Source organism: Chanos chanos, chromosome 4 (assembly GCF_902362185.1).
Source record: "Chanos chanos chromosome 4, fChaCha1.1, whole genome shotgun sequence".
NCBI classification, from domain to species: Eukaryota; Metazoa; Chordata; class Actinopteri; order Gonorynchiformes; family Chanidae; genus Chanos; species Chanos chanos.
This window is the reverse complement of record NC_044498.1, coordinates 32,988,759-33,006,263: the sequence shown is the minus strand read 5'-3', so window position 1 is coordinate 33,006,263 and position 17,505 is coordinate 32,988,759. Positions and strand designations below refer to the sequence as shown.

Below are 17,505 nucleotides of genomic sequence, written 5' to 3'. Positions count from 1 at the left end.
TTACCATGGTACGGGTTTGGGTAGCCATGCCCTATTGTGAAGAGAAAGTGGTCCCCTTGTGTCTATGGCGGTACTGAAAGTGACGTGAGTGAGATTGAGTTGGTTGATTAAAGACTGTACTTATGGCTGTATAGGCTTGAGATTTTCATTTCATATGTGTTGCTCTCCCTGTCACACTTGCTTGAGCAACAAAAATGTGTGATTGTCCAGTTAATAAATAAATTTGAAACAAAACTTAAAGTATTTATTCAAAATAATTCATATAATTTCAAGCTATCAGTTCAAAGTTTAGAATGTACTATTAGACACTCTGTCATAAAGAAAAATTAATTAACGATAACTAACACAGCATTTTTATCAAAAACAAACAAACAAACAAAAAACTTTTCCACCAATCTAGATATACTACCAGATAGCACTATATTTACCCCTCTGTCATGTACATCCCATATGTTTTTCACCTAATGTACATTTCAGTTTTCATCAGTACTTCATCACTTTGGAAGAATGAAGAGCTCATCTAGTTTATGTCGTGTCACAGATAGAGCTAGACCACTACTCTTTTGTCTAAATGTTATGCTCTAATTTTTCTAACTGCCTTAATAACTGTTATTAGTCTCTGTGTAAATGTATTTTGGTTGTTGTGGATAACACCAGGTAATCTAACTGATAATGTAACAGTATGGTACGACCATGATAAGTAGTCTTCACATGCCTTAAAATGCTTTCGTCTGAGCCAATGCTTATTTAGCTGATATTCAGATTCTTAGTCATAGAGATTTTTCAGCTGGCTTATAGCAAAGTGGAGATGCCTCTATTCATGACAGCAGATACTGCCCAAATAACACATTGACCATTAGTTAGTACTGAAACTCATTAACAATGCTATTTAAGCCATAACCACTGTTATGTAAATTGTCACTGGAAATTTGAACAAATAAAGATTTTAATGTCTATCCTTTCTAATCGAGTGGACTGTAACATTATCTTGTGATTCTGCCTGTCTTAATGCTTGTCGCAGCAGTAGACAGTGCTCCTAATATCCAGTTCAGTGAGAGAAAATCAACAATCATTGCATTCATTATCAGTTACAGTGTGAAGATTAAAACATTGATATATCTTCATTTATAAAGCAAAGACTGGCAGACTCACTACTTCTCAGTTCTAAACCCAGTTAATCAATTCTCTTCGCTCACAATCCATACCCCTATCCTTGAGGAAAATTTTACCTTTTTTTATATGATGTATGTTTGTTGTGTGTGTCAGACCTGCCTCTTAGGCAGCTTTTTTGTCTTGTGGACTTAACATCCTAATGAAATGAACTTTGTTTTGATCATTTTTACTATAGAAATTAGACACGGGAATGACAAGTCGCTTCTTATGTGTTTAGTGGGTTAGTGGTCAGTAGACAGATTTCACAAGCTGCACTTGTGCATGAATTTATTGTGAGGAATGGTTATAATGACTCAGCAGAAGAATATCTCTCACCAGCTTGTTTCCACATCATGATCAGAGAGTACATGACTCTTGCTTACTGTTGCAAAAGCATTGTGCAATTGACAGAGCAGAGTGCACTATGTTGTAAAGCAATAGGTTACTGATGGCAGCTTGCAATAATTTTTGGGACAGAGAACTGCCCCCCCCCCTTTCTCTCCCCTCTCCTCCCTCTGAGGATATGAAATGAGGTTTTGCATGCCAGTAGGATTTTAATGAACATGAAAATTGTGGCGAGGATAACTGAGTTGAAAGCACAGGGCAATGGAATTCCTCAGACGTGTGACAGAGAACGCTATGTAAACACGGCAGCGCCAGCCAGAAAAGAGTCCTCTCATGTTATGTAAAGCCCAACCGTTTCCATGAGGTAGGTCAAATCCTCCCTTCATCTCAATCCTCTCAAGCCCTGCATTTACAAATAAGGTATTGTCTGGATTATATTTGTCCTGAAAACATGAAACTGACTCAACACCAGAAAGCACATAAGCTAGGGACAATAATATTCAAAACGTTCACAGATGTTGGAGATGTTGAAATATTAAGTGTAACATACATCTGAATCTGCTCCCTTTGCAAAATTATTTTTTGGTTAAGCGGAAGAAGAAGAAGAAGCTACTGATATACTGATAGTGAATTTAGTAACATCTTAAATTATGTGATTATTGCATAGACTATTTCTTGACAGTGTGATATTATGTAATGAACCTCTTATACTAATAAACACACAAGGGAACACAATGTAAATTTTGTTTAATTATGTATTCCAGTAAGCAAACTTGCTCATTCTGAAATTCACAAAAACAACGTGGAAACATTCATTATCAAATGAGTGTTTAAAATGACTAAAACACACACGCTGTTGCTTTGCCTTTCTTACTGGATCAAATTTAACTGTAGATAGACTTCACATCATATTTTTCTCTCTAGTATTTATGATGGTGTGTACCAGTGACAGGATCTTCTCTCAGCAAAATAAAAATAAACTTCTTACATATCATATTCCTCTACCAGTGAGAGTGCGGAAAGCTGAAAATGTCACATACACGTTCATATACATTCACAGAAGTATGATCAAGCTCAAAGCCGGGGTCAGACGGGTATGTTTTCAGGAGATGGTGGTGTGTAAACTTTAGGGTGTTCTGAAGTTAAACATGCATCTCTCAGACACGCCTACAGGGGGCGCTCTGAGAAGGCGGTGTAGCTCTTTACTCGTGCAAAATACAGAGGGGTGTACATTTTGTCCATGTCAAATGTGGTGACGACTGTCTCTCCGGTTGACCTGATCAAGAAAAAAATAAAATAAACAGATGTGTCTGGATATAATATCAACAGCACTAACCTACAATGACTGGATAGTAAAAGTCTGTGCTGTTAGTTTGAGTCTTGGACAGTTCAGAGATTAGAGTGTCTCATTGCCCTATAATGATGCTGCAATGGCAATAAAACCTATTTTAGGTTGTGCTCATAGCACGAAACATTTTCTGGAAGAACATTAGACACTACGTAGTCTAAGACTTTAGATACAACAAATTGTACATTGAAAAACTAGACCCTGTGCAACTTCATGTGATCAAGATAAGATAAGATAAAGCTTTATTTGTCCTAGACAAAACAGCTGTGCTCAGGTAATACACATAACAAAGCGCTTAGGAAAAAGTACAAGAACAAAGTGCTTTTGATTCTGACATGAGTTATTAACTTATGAACTTAAATTTTTCCAACCTAAGACGTGAGTAAGGAAAACCAGGTCTCAGGACCTCACTGTGTCTGTGTGACCTCTACACACGTTCTTAGTCAGTGAAAGGAGTAAGCTGTCAAAGAACATTTGGTTCAAGCATTACTGTACCAGTTTAAGTAGGAGACTTACCTGTAGGTGATGTGGCAGGAGTGGTGGATCCAGACCAGTTTGTTGAAGCGTTGTCGCCCTCCGGAGGATAACTGCAGTCCTACATGGAAGCTGCGGTCAGCCTCGGGTGCTGGGTTCCGCCTGCAGAACCGGTTCTTCTGAAACTCTCCCCCTTTCTACGAAAGTGTAAACGGAGCAGGCAAAGGATGTAGGTACATGGATATCGTGTTAACTGACAGAATTGGATCTGTAAGACTGAGTAATGCCTTTATTTGTGAGGAGTGTCTCATTTTTAACCAGGCTGCTTACCTCCTCTTTTCTCTTGGATACAACAACATAAACTTTGGTTTGATTGTCTGTGTCCTGTGACAGGCGGTAATGTCCGAACAGAATCGCCTCAACCCTGTGCAAAGCATCCCATCAGCTTCAACTCAGTCAAATATTAACTCCTTTCCCAAAAAGTGATATAGTTTTATTTTTGAAAAATAGGACAAGAACACTGAACTAAACCTGTTAAGCTCAACAACAACAACAAAAAAAGTCTAAAACGACAAACCTTGAGTTTCTGCTTCTCAGACGGGGAACAGTAATAAGGGGGTCCTCAGGGGTGGTTAGCATCATGACCTGCCCGTCGGGGAAGAAACGCAGGTACCTACATGACACACAAAGGTTCACCCTCAGAAAAAGAGTCCAACTGGAGGATATTTAAATCAGAGGTCCCGTTTTCAGTGTAAAAGCCCCACAAAGTGCCGCTGGCTTAGCCAAGCAGTATGTTCACTGAATTTCAAATTTTTAATTAGAGTTATAGACAGAGGCTACTGTCTCTTGGTACTCACAGAAATTCTGAATACGACACATGAAATAAAATTCTATGTAATATTTGCAATTCTGATCTAAACTGCTCAATCATTTTTGAGTTTTATTGAAACAGGTACATTTTTACATTACTTTAAAATGTATTCATTTATTCCAAGTCTAGTCTTAAATCTTTTCCATGTGGTGAGGCTAAGTTGTATTTTTCAATACTCAGTGAAGCAAACTGAAGGTCACTGATCTCTGAAAAGCCTGTGGACTAAATGTTTCAACCCTAGAGAAAAGCAAATAAAAATTAAAAAAAAACCCAAAACAAAAATACCTGTAGTATTCCACCTGATGCCACGCCCTGTAGAAGCCATCCAGAGACTCCTCTCCCTGACGGATGTACGATGTTTTGCTGATGTAAACACCTGGACAGTTAATCAAAGAAACACACTAACTGTTCTGAGCTCGACAAACATACTGGTTCTCCACGCGAGTGAGCACATTAATGACTGTTTAGTTGGGTTTTTATTTGATTAATCTCTACGAACCTACCATCTGTGGACAGCACGTATTTCGGTCAGTTAGAGGGCAAATCATATATCACTGTCAATGTCTGTCAATTACATTTTTCATGCAGATGAACTGACATCTGCAAATACATTTCTGCACCTGCCAGTTCATTTCAGTCTCACTTACCATCATATCGCACTCGTGGCCTCTCTAAGAACATCTCTCTCCACGAAGTGAAGGGCAGCACTTTGGTACAGCTGCGTCCCCACACCCTCAGGCAGGCAGATCGCCAAATCTCTGGGTCTCTGGATGAAGAGAACGGGGGGGGGGGGGAAACATTTCCAGGCTACTCAAGTATTCCACACATCTATTCAAGCCGGATCTCAGTTTTCAAACTGCACAGTGTGATATCCACATGTGATACCCTGAGTTTGGACCAACCTTGCACAAATGTAAAAACCTCTGCACACCAGCGACAGCTGCTCTAGAGCACGGAGATCCAAATCACAGGACACCACCCAACGGAAGATATACATTAGCACCTCCAGGGGCAAGGCTGTGAACACATGGTCGCAAAACTGACGGTAAATCACAGCTGCAGGTTGATAATTCAATCATTTGACTTTGGGTAGAGTTCTTTGTACACTTTTCTGCCTCTGGCTTACAGTTCCTAACTGTGACAAAATCAATTTTTTACCTGAAATATGCACCTGAGTAGTCTCCACTTCAGGCTGGCATATCCTCAGAGAGGAGTCCTGCATAGTCAGTTGCTGCTGAAAGTAGGCAAGGAGATCATCGATTTCAGAATCCCTCTCGTTTTCCACCAGGCTGTGAAGAATAAAACCCCATAACGCTTTAAAAAAAAAACAAAGGCTTTAATGCATGGTCCTACCGTTAAGTGAACAGAGTTTCTCCCTCTAATGTAGACCAAAGTAACCATCCCTCTTAAAACCAGAGAGGTGCTGAGTGCGTTTCTACAGTATAGCAACATCCGAATGTTTGAGAAGGACTGTACCACAAAAAAAATGACCTACTATGTACAGCAGCAAACAGCAAAATGCACTCAGAGAAGGAATACTAATAATTGTTCACATTTCTAATAATAGTGAATACTAATAATATTGATCATTCCTGAGTCAGAACACATGATTGGCCCGTGTTTAGAGGTTTGAGCTATTTTCACATAACATTTAACACACAGTACAGCACTGTGTTTGGACTCCTACACATTCACCGTGAGACATGAATCATTGTGTTCTCTCACTCAGCCACAGGGACAGTCAGAAGCTCACGACTGGGTCCCGTCCTGTTACACTACACAGCAAATGTGCTAATAACATACACCACTGATGAAGACAAGAGTGTAGTTTCCTCCATGGGAGAGGATGTTTTTCTACAAGTACAGAAATGATATGCTCCTTACTGTTACTCAGACAAAACTGCACATAATTACTATCAATATGAGGAAGGAAGAGGTTATTTGTAGAGTTATGTACAGTCAGAGTCTGTCCTCTTTCAGTTTCTGTGAAAAAGTATTTAATCTCTATGTATTTGGGCACTTTCTTCAATACATAAAACCTGTAGCCCAAGGCTTTTAAAGCAGAGCTGGACAACAAGGTATGGAATGGGTGCCCAATTCAAATTTAATAGAATTAAGAGTTACCCAATATGTATCTAAAATAGAGAGTCACCATCTTGTCATATTCTTATGCAACATCATATTTCACATAATTACCTCAGTGACTATCTATCTTTGTCCTTTAACTTAAGTCAGAACAGACTCATTTTGGCAGGTCTCACCATCACACAAAAAAGTTATATTGAAACTTTGGTTCCATCCTATTCTTTCTTTAAATCAACAATGGATAACATGTTTCCAATATCCTGTTTCCCTTGAATGTACTTCTGCTTGACTTCATAAGGTTAAAGCAGCAACTGCTCAGGCATGAGTGCAGGCCACAGTAAGAAACAGACCCTTCCTCCATGTAGGCTTCTAATTTAGATGAATCCTTTGGCTGAACTTGTTTAATTTCTTTCTTATCTTCCTCATATTTTGTTTTGTTTGCTTTCCTTTCTTCTTTGACGTTCATCTTGAGTAAGGTGAGTGAAGTGAAGAGTAAAGCGACAGATCTGGATCAGGCCTGCCAACAAAACCAGTACTACTGGTGTTTTTTTTTTTGTTTTGGTTTTTTTGTTTGTTTTTTTTTAAATTTTGGTTGCATGTATGTCTACACGGGAAAGTAAGCACATCTGTCACTTGATTTTGTTGTTATTATTATTATCATCATTATTATGCTGCACAGTAGTACTCTTTGCAATGAACATCTGTTTGCTTATTGTCTTTTAATATTAAAAAACAACAATCACAAAAAAAACTGACATACATACTCCACTGACTAGTTTGATTACAAATGTGAAACTGGAAATGTTGTCTTCCAGCAGTTATGTACCTCACTGCACTAAAGGAGAAGGGTGAGCTCTGTAAAGCATGAGGGGAGGAGACTCACTAGCTGCCACCGACTCTGTCTGGATCAGGAGATCGGCTGTAGTTGATTCTGAACTCAATATCAGGCACCAGCTGCATTGCCATTTTGTAGTACTTGATGGCTGCCACATCAAAATGGATAAACATGAGTAAATTCGAACACTTAACCGTAAGTCTCGATACTGAGCTGCAATTCAAAAATGGAAGAACACAAGCACAATACCTTCATAAACAGCTCCATTGTTTTCTTCTTCAACAGCTCTCAAATACAACTCTCTGGCCTTCAGTAGAGCATAGTTAAAATCAAAACAGATATTAAAAATTCATTTCACTGGAATTCTGAGCAGCAAATCTTTCTTTACCTACATTGCTGGACAATTTACTCAGGCTTTTCCTAAATTACATTGCGAGACTAGTAAACATCAAACACTGGTGTTGCAGAAAGGAATACAAGAGCTTACTTTTTCCTCCCGTGCCAATTCTTGCTCCCTTTTGAGGCTGGCCATCTTTGAGAGGCCCTGCTGGGCAGAACTATACCCAGAGCCTGGTTGCAGTTCTGACATCCATTGAGCTCTAAATGCACTGAGCTCCAACTGGGAAGTATAAAAAACAAAAACAAAACACAACAATACAAAAAAACGTCAAAATCGATTATTTGAAAATGCCCTGTCTGGTTTAGCAAGCACATAATGAAACGTAAGTCCTCACCCTTACCTTAAGAGGTAAAGGTGAGGACTGGGAATGTCCACCAACCTGAAGATTGGAATCGTCGGTATTTTCATCTTCTCCCTCTTCAGCACTGCCACCATTATTAGTATTACCTTCAGCCTGATCAAGATACCACAAACACTGGTGAAAATAGTAGCCTTTCTGACTGAATAAGATGAGTAAATGTTTATAAAATCATTAACAGCTTTGAAAATCGTGCTTTTGAGATGGTGTACACACTGCACTATGTTCGTAAAAAAAAATCTGAAAATATATAAAAAAATATGTAAAGCAAAATAACACGCTGGCTAACCTAACATTTAAGTTGAGATAAAGTTGAACTAATGAACCATGTAAGCACTTCAAAGCCAAAACTGAAAAGACCAGTTTCAAAAGCTGCCTTCGGGGTTGTTTTAGGTCGTTTCGCCATTGTAAATGACTATAGCAAACATGACCATTAGCTTATTAGCAAGGAAAACGCGGAAAATCTGATCAATTTAAGGTTATTTCTTGCACAGGTAAAGCTGCCGCTTTCCTGTCGTCATGCTATTCAATATAACAAATCAAGGTAAACGAAGTAAATCAACACTGTAAACAAGGGAAGTAACGTCAGCTGCATAACTTCAACATGTTAATCGCCACCATGAAAATGGATTAGGCAATAGGCTAGCCATGTGTAGCTTTGCGTTGTGTCAACATCCGTGTTTGCAAATGTAGATTAATGACAGCGCGAAAGTTATACCATATCTACAAATATTAAAACTTGCTGTCTAATGATCAAGGCTAATACACGTCACACGAACCAGCAACAAACGTGAACATACATGTCACCAGCATGCTATGCTAAATAAAGTTAGCTATCTAGCTAATTTGTGACAGATTAAGTGGTTAAATATGATTAACAACCATAATATATTATCTGCGAGTTCTTGCTTTAGGGTGCCAAAAGTATGTCTTCAGTTAAATCTCTACAGATCACGGTCGGAGAAACGGACGACACAGCGGGCAAATTTACGAGATCGCCACACGGCTGCCATTTCTGTGGGTGAACTCTGAGCATGTCAACACGGACGTGTACGTCCGTATAGAGTATCCGTGGCTGTGTTCAGAGGTGTCACGGTCTGCGCAGATTTGCTCAGATTACTGGATCTTTTATCTAAAGCAACAGTTTCTTTGTTGGAATGAAACGCATTCATATTTTGCCGATCAACACGTATCTTTCATAGCGCAGCTTCTCATACAAATTAGATTACTTAAAACATCAAAGAAGGGGATACAACTTTCCTGCATTTTCCTACAGTTACTTCTACTTAGTGGAATATGCCCTGGTGGGATCGTTGTCATCAGCTCACATATAAACCAGTTTCCGAGAATCAAGACAGATCTTGTGGAAATATGGAATATCAAAGCGGTAGGTATCTCACTTTGTTTGGGCCATTTGATTAATATAACAGAATTCAGTGGTTTCTGTACAGTTATACTACGATACTTTAACGTCAGCTCTTAAACGAACACTTCACACTCCAGCACAGTAGGTGGTGACACACATGTGGACATTCGACGTTCGCATACCAAATCACAGTAAACACGGGAAAAGGAAAACGATTACAACAAAGATTGTCCAGTGACTAGATGGGCAACCTTATTATTTTTTTTGAAGACCAAGACAGCACTGAGTATTTCCTGAATGTCTTTCTTGTTTCTTTATAGAACAGTGGAGATGACGAATGATTAACATCCAATGAAAACAATCCCAAACACTGCAGTCAGGCAATTCCAAGTCTCCTTTGCCTTCGTTTGTTTTATCAAGAAGATGGTAAGAGAGTGAATACTCTGTTTGCCCTATTCATCTTCTTTGTCAACGCCATGTTGAGCGCCATCCTCCCTGTTCAAGCCAGATGTTGAGTGTGTGTTGTTATGATTTACTATGAGTTTGACATTTGCGGTGTTGCGGAGCTAAACGTTGCAAAGACCTGTGTGCTATAAATTAAAATACCTTATAGGAAATACGTAAAACTTTAACTCATTGGAATGCAGTGGACTCAGACACAACAGGTAGGTTAAGTTTTATTACGAAAATCACAGCCTAGCTATTGTTAGCCCTAGTGGTAAAACTCGGGAATCCTAAAGATCCAGTGTTAAGACCCAGAGGTACCAACTGAGCGTACCTTCACTCAAAAAGAAGAAAAAGGTTTTAGCATCTTCACTGAAAAATCGCACTGTCAGCAGACTTTCTGTCCCGTGTTAGAGTGTATTATCTGATTGCTACTGGGATAGAGTACGCGTCAAACATGAATTTAGCACGGTAGCTAACGATAACGGTTAAAACACGACCGCAATGCGTGATGTTACAATCATTTAGTAAATCATACAGAATTTTTCAGCTGAAATTTCGGTTTTATCACTTTGCTTACGAGTGTTAATAATTAAAGGCTATCGCACGACGTGTTGTGTAAACATAGTCTATTACTCTGACAAGTCTTCCATAGATGCCCTCCAACATCTTTACCTCCTGACTCTCGGAATATTCCTATCAAAATTTGCTGCCTTGTCCGCTTCTTGCAGTCTCTCCGTATTTTCTTGCTTTGATGACTCTGATAACCGTGTTTTTACACCTGCCTGAAACGCTAGTGCGTTAACGTAACATTTTCTCTCATATTTCAGTGTTTTCAGTAATTTGTTGCACGTCCGTAACAAATCCTTTACAAACCCAGATTGCTGTAATCATAGAAATATAAGCTAAAGTCATCCTGTTACTTGAAGTCTTGCAGTGACTTCACGTCCTTGTTTCAGGTGAGGGGAAGCCTTTGACAACATGGGTCCTTCAGTTGTGCCTGTTATCCACTGTTGTTGTCATCGCAAAATCTGGTTGCACTCAACTCGACTGCGAACGGCCGTTATACTAACCCCATGCCCAAGACCGCTGTGTTTTGCCTTCAGACAATGGTGAGGGGGAAAGAACCATGAATAGGTACTCCACACTCAGACAGCTGGGTGATGGCACCTACGGCTCAGTCATCCTCAGCCGCTGCCTGGAGTCTGGGGAGCTGGTCGCCATCAAGAAGTGAGTAGAGCGCTTTAGGCGCATGTCATGTCTTTTTATTTACACATTTTATGGTCACATTGAACCTTGTGAAGTTCAGTTGAACCTTTTCCGCTTCTAATTCATGATATGTGATGCAGAATTTACTGGTAATGTTTTTTGTTCTGCATCCCAAACAGTAATGGATTTTGTGGATATAGGTACACATATATATGAAAGCAAAAGTTTAGAGCAAAATACTTAATTAGACAAACAATTTAATCTCTGTAGAAAATGTAATTGCGAAGAAACAGGTATTACAACAGATTGCACAAATTATGTTCATTTTAAAATTAGGTTCAGTGTCCATAGTTGGTTGTATACATCCTAAAATAAAATGGAATATTTCAGCTTGACTTGAGATTAAAGTGTAATACTGACAGATAACTGGCACAGTCACAGTTGCTCAAAACACACACCAGTGTTTGCACCTAACTGTAAACCACATATGAATATGTACTTGTTTCTCTCTGCAGCATTAACAATTTCTACTCGTCACTATGACAACCTTCATATTTAATCTGACAGCTGAAGGCTACAGGTTATACATCCATGTCAAGCCCACCCATTTCACAGATTAAACAGACATCTGTTAGATTCCTGAGGGCCGTATTACCCATGCCTGAAACAGGGAAATCTATTTTTAGCATGTACAGGAAGTATCGGTGGGGTTGTGCTGATGCTAAAGTCATAGATTAAAAAGGCCCATCTAGGGAGTCGTATTGATTCCAGGCGGCTGATGAAAGCTTACAAGGGAGAGTCCATTAAGGAGAACAATAAAAGGGACGCATAGACCCATACGGTGAATGAGGATATTGAACACACAGTCCCGCCCTTTTTCATTACAGAACCTCCACTCATATGAATTGTTCAGGAGCACTTGTGTAAGAGAAGTAAAATTGTAGAGGATCTTCATATTAGTTTTATAGTTTACATCTGTAGCCTTTCAGCTAGATAGACTAAAAAAGGTTGTAAGACATATGATTTCCTCTCTGCAAAAGTTGTTTGAAAACTATGTTTCTGTGGTGATGCCTTCATGAGTAGCCAGTGTAATTAAAATTCCCTGGTAGCCTTAAAACACTTTAGGAAGAAGAGGTCTCTGAACAAACCCTTTTATGAGTATCAGCCCACAACACTTCTAGAACCTGACATACTTTTGGTATTCAGCGTATTTAAGTTTGTGTTAGAGACAAATTACTAACATAATTTTAAATAGTGTTTTGGAGCATATGGAGCATTGTTCATGCTATTAACCAAGAGCATTTCCAATGAAGCACGTGTCTGATCTGGTTCATTCTTTCATTGAATTTAGTACTAATGATTAGCTTATGTTTTGCAGAATGAAAAAGAAGTTTTATTCCTGGGAAGAATGCATGAATTTGCGGGAGGTCAAGGTAAGGGCACTTACTTTGATGAATGTTTTTCTTTTGGCTCACTTGGCCCTGTTTGGCCTCATGGCAGGGAGGACACTTTGTCTATGTAACTGTGTTATTACTTGTAAAAAACAAAACAAGTACTTTGTCATTACTACAACAAAATAGTTCAAATTAATAATCCTCTGAGATGCTTCAGCCAAGATCTTGTATTTAAAAACTCAATGGATATTATCTCTCATACGTATTTTCTAATTTTTATCTTTTTCATTTTTTTTTTATCCATAATTGGTCAGAATGCCACAATTTAAATCCCATCACAGCTCATACTCACAGGTTCCAGCACTGTGAAGGTAGCAGGTGACTCTTGCGTGCGTTCTACGTTTGGAGTGTCTTTAGTTCCTCTCCTTTACCCTGAAAAATCCCAGCTCTGAACTAAAATCCACAGGAAGAGACAATCCTAGATACTCTGCATTCAGTAGAGCTGCTTTATTGAAATTTCCACTGCTCAGTATCGAGTGGCCTTCTGTGGACAGGCACTGAATTCTTACATAGCTCCTTTCAATGTCTTTTCATTTTTGGGATTTGGGAAGTCATAACATAATTGACAGGACAAGACATAATCTGCATGTTTTCATGGTTGCTCCCAAACATTGCCAATTACACAAGTTTGGCAACTCAGAGCAAGTCCTAACCTGCTTTGCACTTAGAATTATTCTTTACATTCTTCTCTGCTCTGTCTCCTCTGCTTATGCGCCTCTATGCAATAAAATTTGCCCTCATTAAAAATGTGTGAAATCTACAAGGGGGTGAGGATTCAGTGACTGGCTACTTGCTACACCGATTTAATCACTGTTTTAAATAGCATGCCCTGCTACAAAACCTGATATACTTCATCCATTTTCCCTTTCTTTTGTCCGGTTTAAAAATGGCATGGTATAATAAGTTCCTGTCTTCCCAATGCATGACATGGTAAAGTTAGTTGTTGAGGCATTTGGATAGACCTTTTGATTATTTTAAACTGTTTACTTTATTGTATCATTTTCTTCTTCCAAATGGGTGCAGTCCTTCGAAGAAATCCTCAACTATGTTCATTCGCTGTATCTTAGCTTTCTAGTCTTGAGTTGTAAAATGTCATCTGTATTAGAACTGTTCTGTGGGCAAATGGCTGAGGGACTTGTTCTCTGTCAGTGATGGTCCTGACAAAATGACCTTTCCTTTCAGTCCCTGAGGAAGCTGAACCATGCCAACGTTGTTAAGCTGAAGGAGGTTATACGGGAAAATGACCAGCTCTATTTTGTGTTTGAGTACATGAAGGAGAATCTCTATCAACTTATGAAAGAAAGGTAATGACTTGTTTATCTTTAGCACGTTCGTGTTTTTGGTGAACGGATGGTGTGTTAGTTCAGAAACTGGGTAGTGTTCTGATTTGAGTTCCACGCAGGAATAAAAGTGCTTTGACGACTGCTTAGAGGAACCCATGAATGTGACTAAGTGAGAATTCCCTCCTGTATGGCTTTTTATAAATCTATAAAGCTCAGCTGTATTTTGACTACCTATTTTGATCCATGCTTTCAAATAAGAGAAACAAAACAGACTGTCTCATGAGCTGAATCGTTCTTATATCATAGAACACGACTATTCCCTGAGTCTGCAGTGCGAAACATCATGTTCCAGATTCTACAAGGGCTGGCCTTCATTCACAAGCATGGTAGGATACAGTTAGAAATAACTGCAACATCTCTCAATAATTATTTGTCATGGGTTTTCAGTAATTAGATTTTTTTTTTTTCTGAAGGATTCTTCCACAGAGATCTTAAACCAGAGAACCTTTTGTGCATGGGACCGGAGCTGGTAAAAATCGCTGACTTTGGTCTAGCTCGGGAGATTCGCTCACGGCCTCCATACACCGACTACGTTTCAACAAGATGGTGAGTTTGGATATCCTCCTCCAGGGGGCTCAGTGTTTGGGCTTTGTTTGAATGACTGGCCACTCTCTATGTAATGTCATGGAATTTATTCATTATAACAATTTCTTAGCTATTACGGCACATTGATCCTCACATTGCAAAACAAAAAAAAAAAAAACCCTGAATTGTATCTTTTTTATGGGATTTCATATGTTAATAATCTTTTCTTGTCGATGTCTTCTCACCATAAATTGAAATGATACACTTTAAAGGGTGAATATTTCAAAATACCTGTTAGAAACCTGGTAATTGTTGTAATTTTTTCCTTCTCTTTGGCCTGACAGGTACAGAGCTCCAGAGGTTCTCCTCAGGTCCACCACCTACAGCTCTCCCATAGACCAGTGGGCAGTGGGCTGTATCATGGCCGAACTCTACACCCTCAGACCTCTCTTCCCAGGCTCCAGCGAGGTGGATACTATCTTTAAAATTTGTCAAGTCCTGGGAACGCCAAAAAAGGTTCAGTTCTCTCTCCTTATTCTCCTCCCATGCTGATTAAAAGTATAATTTAAAGGTTTGAGTATTTCACACATGTAGAATAACAGTAAAGATAACAGTGTTGTTTTCGTTGACCAGTGCTGATAGGTAATTGTACTTTCAGAATGATTGGCCTGAGGGTTACCAGCTGGCATCGGCCATGAGCTTCCGCTGGCCACAGTGTGTGCCTACCAACCTGAGGAGTCTGATCCCTAACGCCAGTACTGAGGCTATTCACCTCATGAGGGACCTGCTTCAGTGGGATCCTAAGAAGAGACCAGCAGCCAGCCAAGTACATTTTAGACTTGTTGTAACTCACACACATTCCAACTGAATGAGTGGTGCTATTTAAAAGAAATAACTGAAAAGCATCTTTCTTTTGTATCTAAAAATAGATGTTCCTTTGTGCAGGCTTGTTTCGTGTTCTTGTGAAGAGCTTTTAGATCCACTGTTGATGTGTGTGTTTGTGTTTTTTTTTCTCCCCTCTGTGAACAGGCACTGCGGTACTCCTACTTCTTTGTGGGCCAAGCTTTGGGTACCCCACAGCAGGTCCTTGATCAGGGTCGACAGCCCCATCCGCACCCTCCACAGCCCCCGGAGTTCAGGCCAGCACCTCCTCCGCAACCCCCACCTCAGCATCTCTCACCCTCGCGGCCACTCCAGCAGATACAGCCACCCCCTCTCCCCCTGTATCAGCAGCGTGCCGACCCAGGGCCAGATCCAGCCCTCAGGCCTGTGAAGCAACAGGAAGAGGCCGACAGAGCCCCACAGACCCGCTTCCCTTTTATTCACAATAAGGGCATACAGGGCCAGGTGAGTAAGGCATGTGTGTCAGCTCAACCACGTGGTTCAGTCTGAAGTGGGTGGCACTATTTATGAAAGTAGAGAAACTTTTCGATAATCGTGTGGAAGAGAATTTTATTTGAATGCCATCTGTCTCTCTCTCCATTTAACACAGCAGTTAACGCAGGAACCTGAGAACTCAAATTTCTCCACCTTTCCTTTGCAGCCGAAGGGGAGTCGCAGAAGGTGGGGCCACGTATCAGGGGTTTTGAAAGGGGATGACTGGGAGGATCTCGATGATTCTGAGACCACAGTCAGCGTTCTTAGCAAGACCAATTATCCCAGTGAAAAACGAAGACAAGGAGATGACCGACTGGGCAGGTAAGTGTCACTTTTTCAACCGCAGCATAAAATATAGGAGGTTCTTTCTAGAACTGTGAAAGAATTTTTCTTATCTGCTTTTTTTCCTAGACGTGGAAATGTTTTGGATTTCAGCCCTTCTAATGGCAGAAATGATAGCTTGACAAATTCGAACACCATGCTGCCCTTTCAAGAACCTTCAAGGACTGCTTCAGCTAAGCAGCACTACCTGAAACAATCAAGATATTTACCTGGTAACAAATCTAATATTTGGAAACTAAAAAAGGTCTTTTAGGTCATATCCTACAGACTTATCATAATGTTTACACTATCACTGTTGACAGGACAGGGTACGTTACAAATGAACATTTTATACCATAATTAAATTGGTATTTGTTGATTCTTAACAGATGTGACTAAAATAGGATTTGACCCACCCATTTCGCCTACTTTTCTAAAGTCCACTAAATCTGCCAAAACATATGAGTATTCAAGGGATTTTAGCTGTAATACTTATCAGCAGTTAAAAAGAGCTTTTTAAGTTTTGTTATACCTTTACTTATTTTACTGGATAGTTTCTTGTACGCATTTCCACAGTCTCCAGACATGTTAGTTACATTATTTTGATGTTATGTTTTTGTTTTAATGAGACACCCCCCCCCTCTTTTGTAATCTATTGTAGGGGTAAGTACAAAGAAGAATGTAGCAATAAGTTCTACTAAAGAGTTCAGTGGGAACAGCCTGTGGGAAAGCAGCAGTATCCCAGTTGGAGGAACACTTCCCACCAGAGGCCACCACGGTAAGAAAAGCAACAGTTGAATTTGTCAAGTCTCAACACCTTACAGCTGTACAGTTCTCCCACATTTTAAAAAATGACCTTAAGGAAAGAATAGTAAACTTAAATACCATTGTTTATTTCATCAGGTACACTTCCTGGTGGGTACGTCCCTTCATTTTATAAGAAAGAAGTTGGTTCTTCTGGCCAAAGAGTGCAGCTAGCACCAATTGTGGGTTCAACAGTGTCAAGTAAGTACAGCTGTTGTTTTGTCCAGTGTGCCTGTGGGAGAGGCCCTTTAAGCCAAGGTTGTTGTTGTTGTTATTGTTGTTTTTTTTTCCCCCCCTTACATAACAGAGTGGTTCTTATATCATCATTTCATGTGAAACATGAAGGTTGTTTTGTTTTCCTTGATAGATTATGCAACGTGGAAGAGCAGTAGAAGTCAACTGGGTTCCTCATCCTATGTGTCCTCACCGACGAAGAGTAGCCCAGGACAACGGCCTCGCCCTCCGATGCAGCCCATCCACGGCCGCACTGACTGGTCGGCAAAATATGGTCACCGTTAACAACATCCTAAAGGGATGTGCAAAAGATCCTTGAGAACACTGTGCTTTTCAATCTCATTTTGTCCTATAACCATTCTTTTTTTAAAAAAAACCCAATAATCTCAAGTTGTACATATATATTATATGGCAATAATATTTGTTTTGTATTAACTGTGTTAATTTTTCTTGTAAAGTCTTTCGTATCTGTGGACCTGATATGCACAAACCTGTCTGAAGTCGGCATGAGTGTGTTGGGTTAATTTTCTGTCCCCTCAGATGGCCCTCCTCAATCACTA

At 39.7% G+C, this 17,505-nt stretch overlaps 2 protein-coding genes across 3 annotated transcripts; one reads left to right on the top strand and one right to left on the bottom strand.

The window, feature by feature from the left end:
- Positions 1-2,227: 2,227 nt before the first annotated feature.
- fbxo9 (F-box protein 9) lies at positions 2,228-8,885 on the bottom strand. Of its 2 annotated transcripts, none has more exons than XM_030771486.1 (13): positions 8,751-8,885; positions 7,851-7,964; positions 7,598-7,729; positions 7,360-7,417; positions 7,159-7,258; positions 5,349-5,479; positions 5,093-5,207; positions 4,838-4,956; positions 4,476-4,566; positions 3,897-3,992; positions 3,650-3,743; positions 3,362-3,516; positions 2,228-2,773 (listed from the first exon to the last, which is right to left on the bottom strand). In XM_030771486.1, the coding sequence occupies exons 1-13, from the start codon at positions 8,751-8,753 to the stop codon at positions 2,665-2,667; spliced, it is 1,317 nt and encodes a 438-aa protein (XP_030627346.1). In that variant the 5' UTR covers positions 8,754-8,885; the 3' UTR covers positions 2,228-2,664. The 2 variants fall into 2 exon arrangements, with proteins under 2 accessions (XP_030627346.1, XP_030627347.1); XM_030771487.1 differs by having other exon boundaries at positions 7,890-7,964.
- A 948-nt stretch (positions 8,886-9,833) lies between these two features.
- Positions 9,834-17,303, top strand: LOC115809711 (serine/threonine-protein kinase ICK-like). Its single transcript, XM_030771481.1, has 14 exons — positions 9,834-9,899; positions 10,638-10,908; positions 12,266-12,320; positions 13,524-13,645; positions 13,931-14,010; positions 14,098-14,230; positions 14,554-14,725; positions 14,868-15,035; positions 15,239-15,556; positions 15,753-15,907; positions 15,998-16,140; positions 16,569-16,685; positions 16,811-16,912; positions 17,079-17,303. Exons 2-14 carry the CDS (start codon positions 10,808-10,810, stop codon positions 17,228-17,230), a joined length of 1,818 nt encoding a protein of 605 aa, XP_030627341.1. The 5' UTR covers positions 9,834-9,899; positions 10,638-10,807; the 3' UTR covers positions 17,231-17,303.
- Positions 17,304-17,505: the final 202 nt, after the last annotated feature.

What these genes read in the sequence shown, in the direction of transcription:
- fbxo9 (XM_030771486.1), bottom strand. An exon ending in AATTGGCACGGGAGGAAAAA is followed by an intron (nt 7,418 to 7,597) that starts GTAAGCTCTTGT and finishes GCTCTACTGAAG; the next exon opens with GCCAGAGAGTTGTATTTGAG. An exon ending in TACTCAGGTGCATATTTCAG is followed by an intron (nt 5,208 to 5,348) that starts GTAAAAAATTGA and finishes ATGTGTTCACAG; the next exon opens with CCTTGCCCCTGGAGGTGCTA.
- LOC115809711 (XM_030771481.1), top strand. Translation starts at nt 10,808, where the DNA reads ATGAATAGGTACTCCACACTCAGACAGCTGGGTGATGGCACCTACGGC. An exon ending in TATCAACTTATGAAAGAAAG is followed by an intron (nt 13,646 to 13,930) that starts GTAATGACTTGT and finishes CTTATATCATAG; the next exon opens with AACACGACTATTCCCTGAGT. An exon ending in AGAGACCAGCAGCCAGCCAA is followed by an intron (nt 15,036 to 15,238) that starts GTACATTTTAGA and finishes CTCTGTGAACAG; the next exon opens with GCACTGCGGTACTCCTACTT.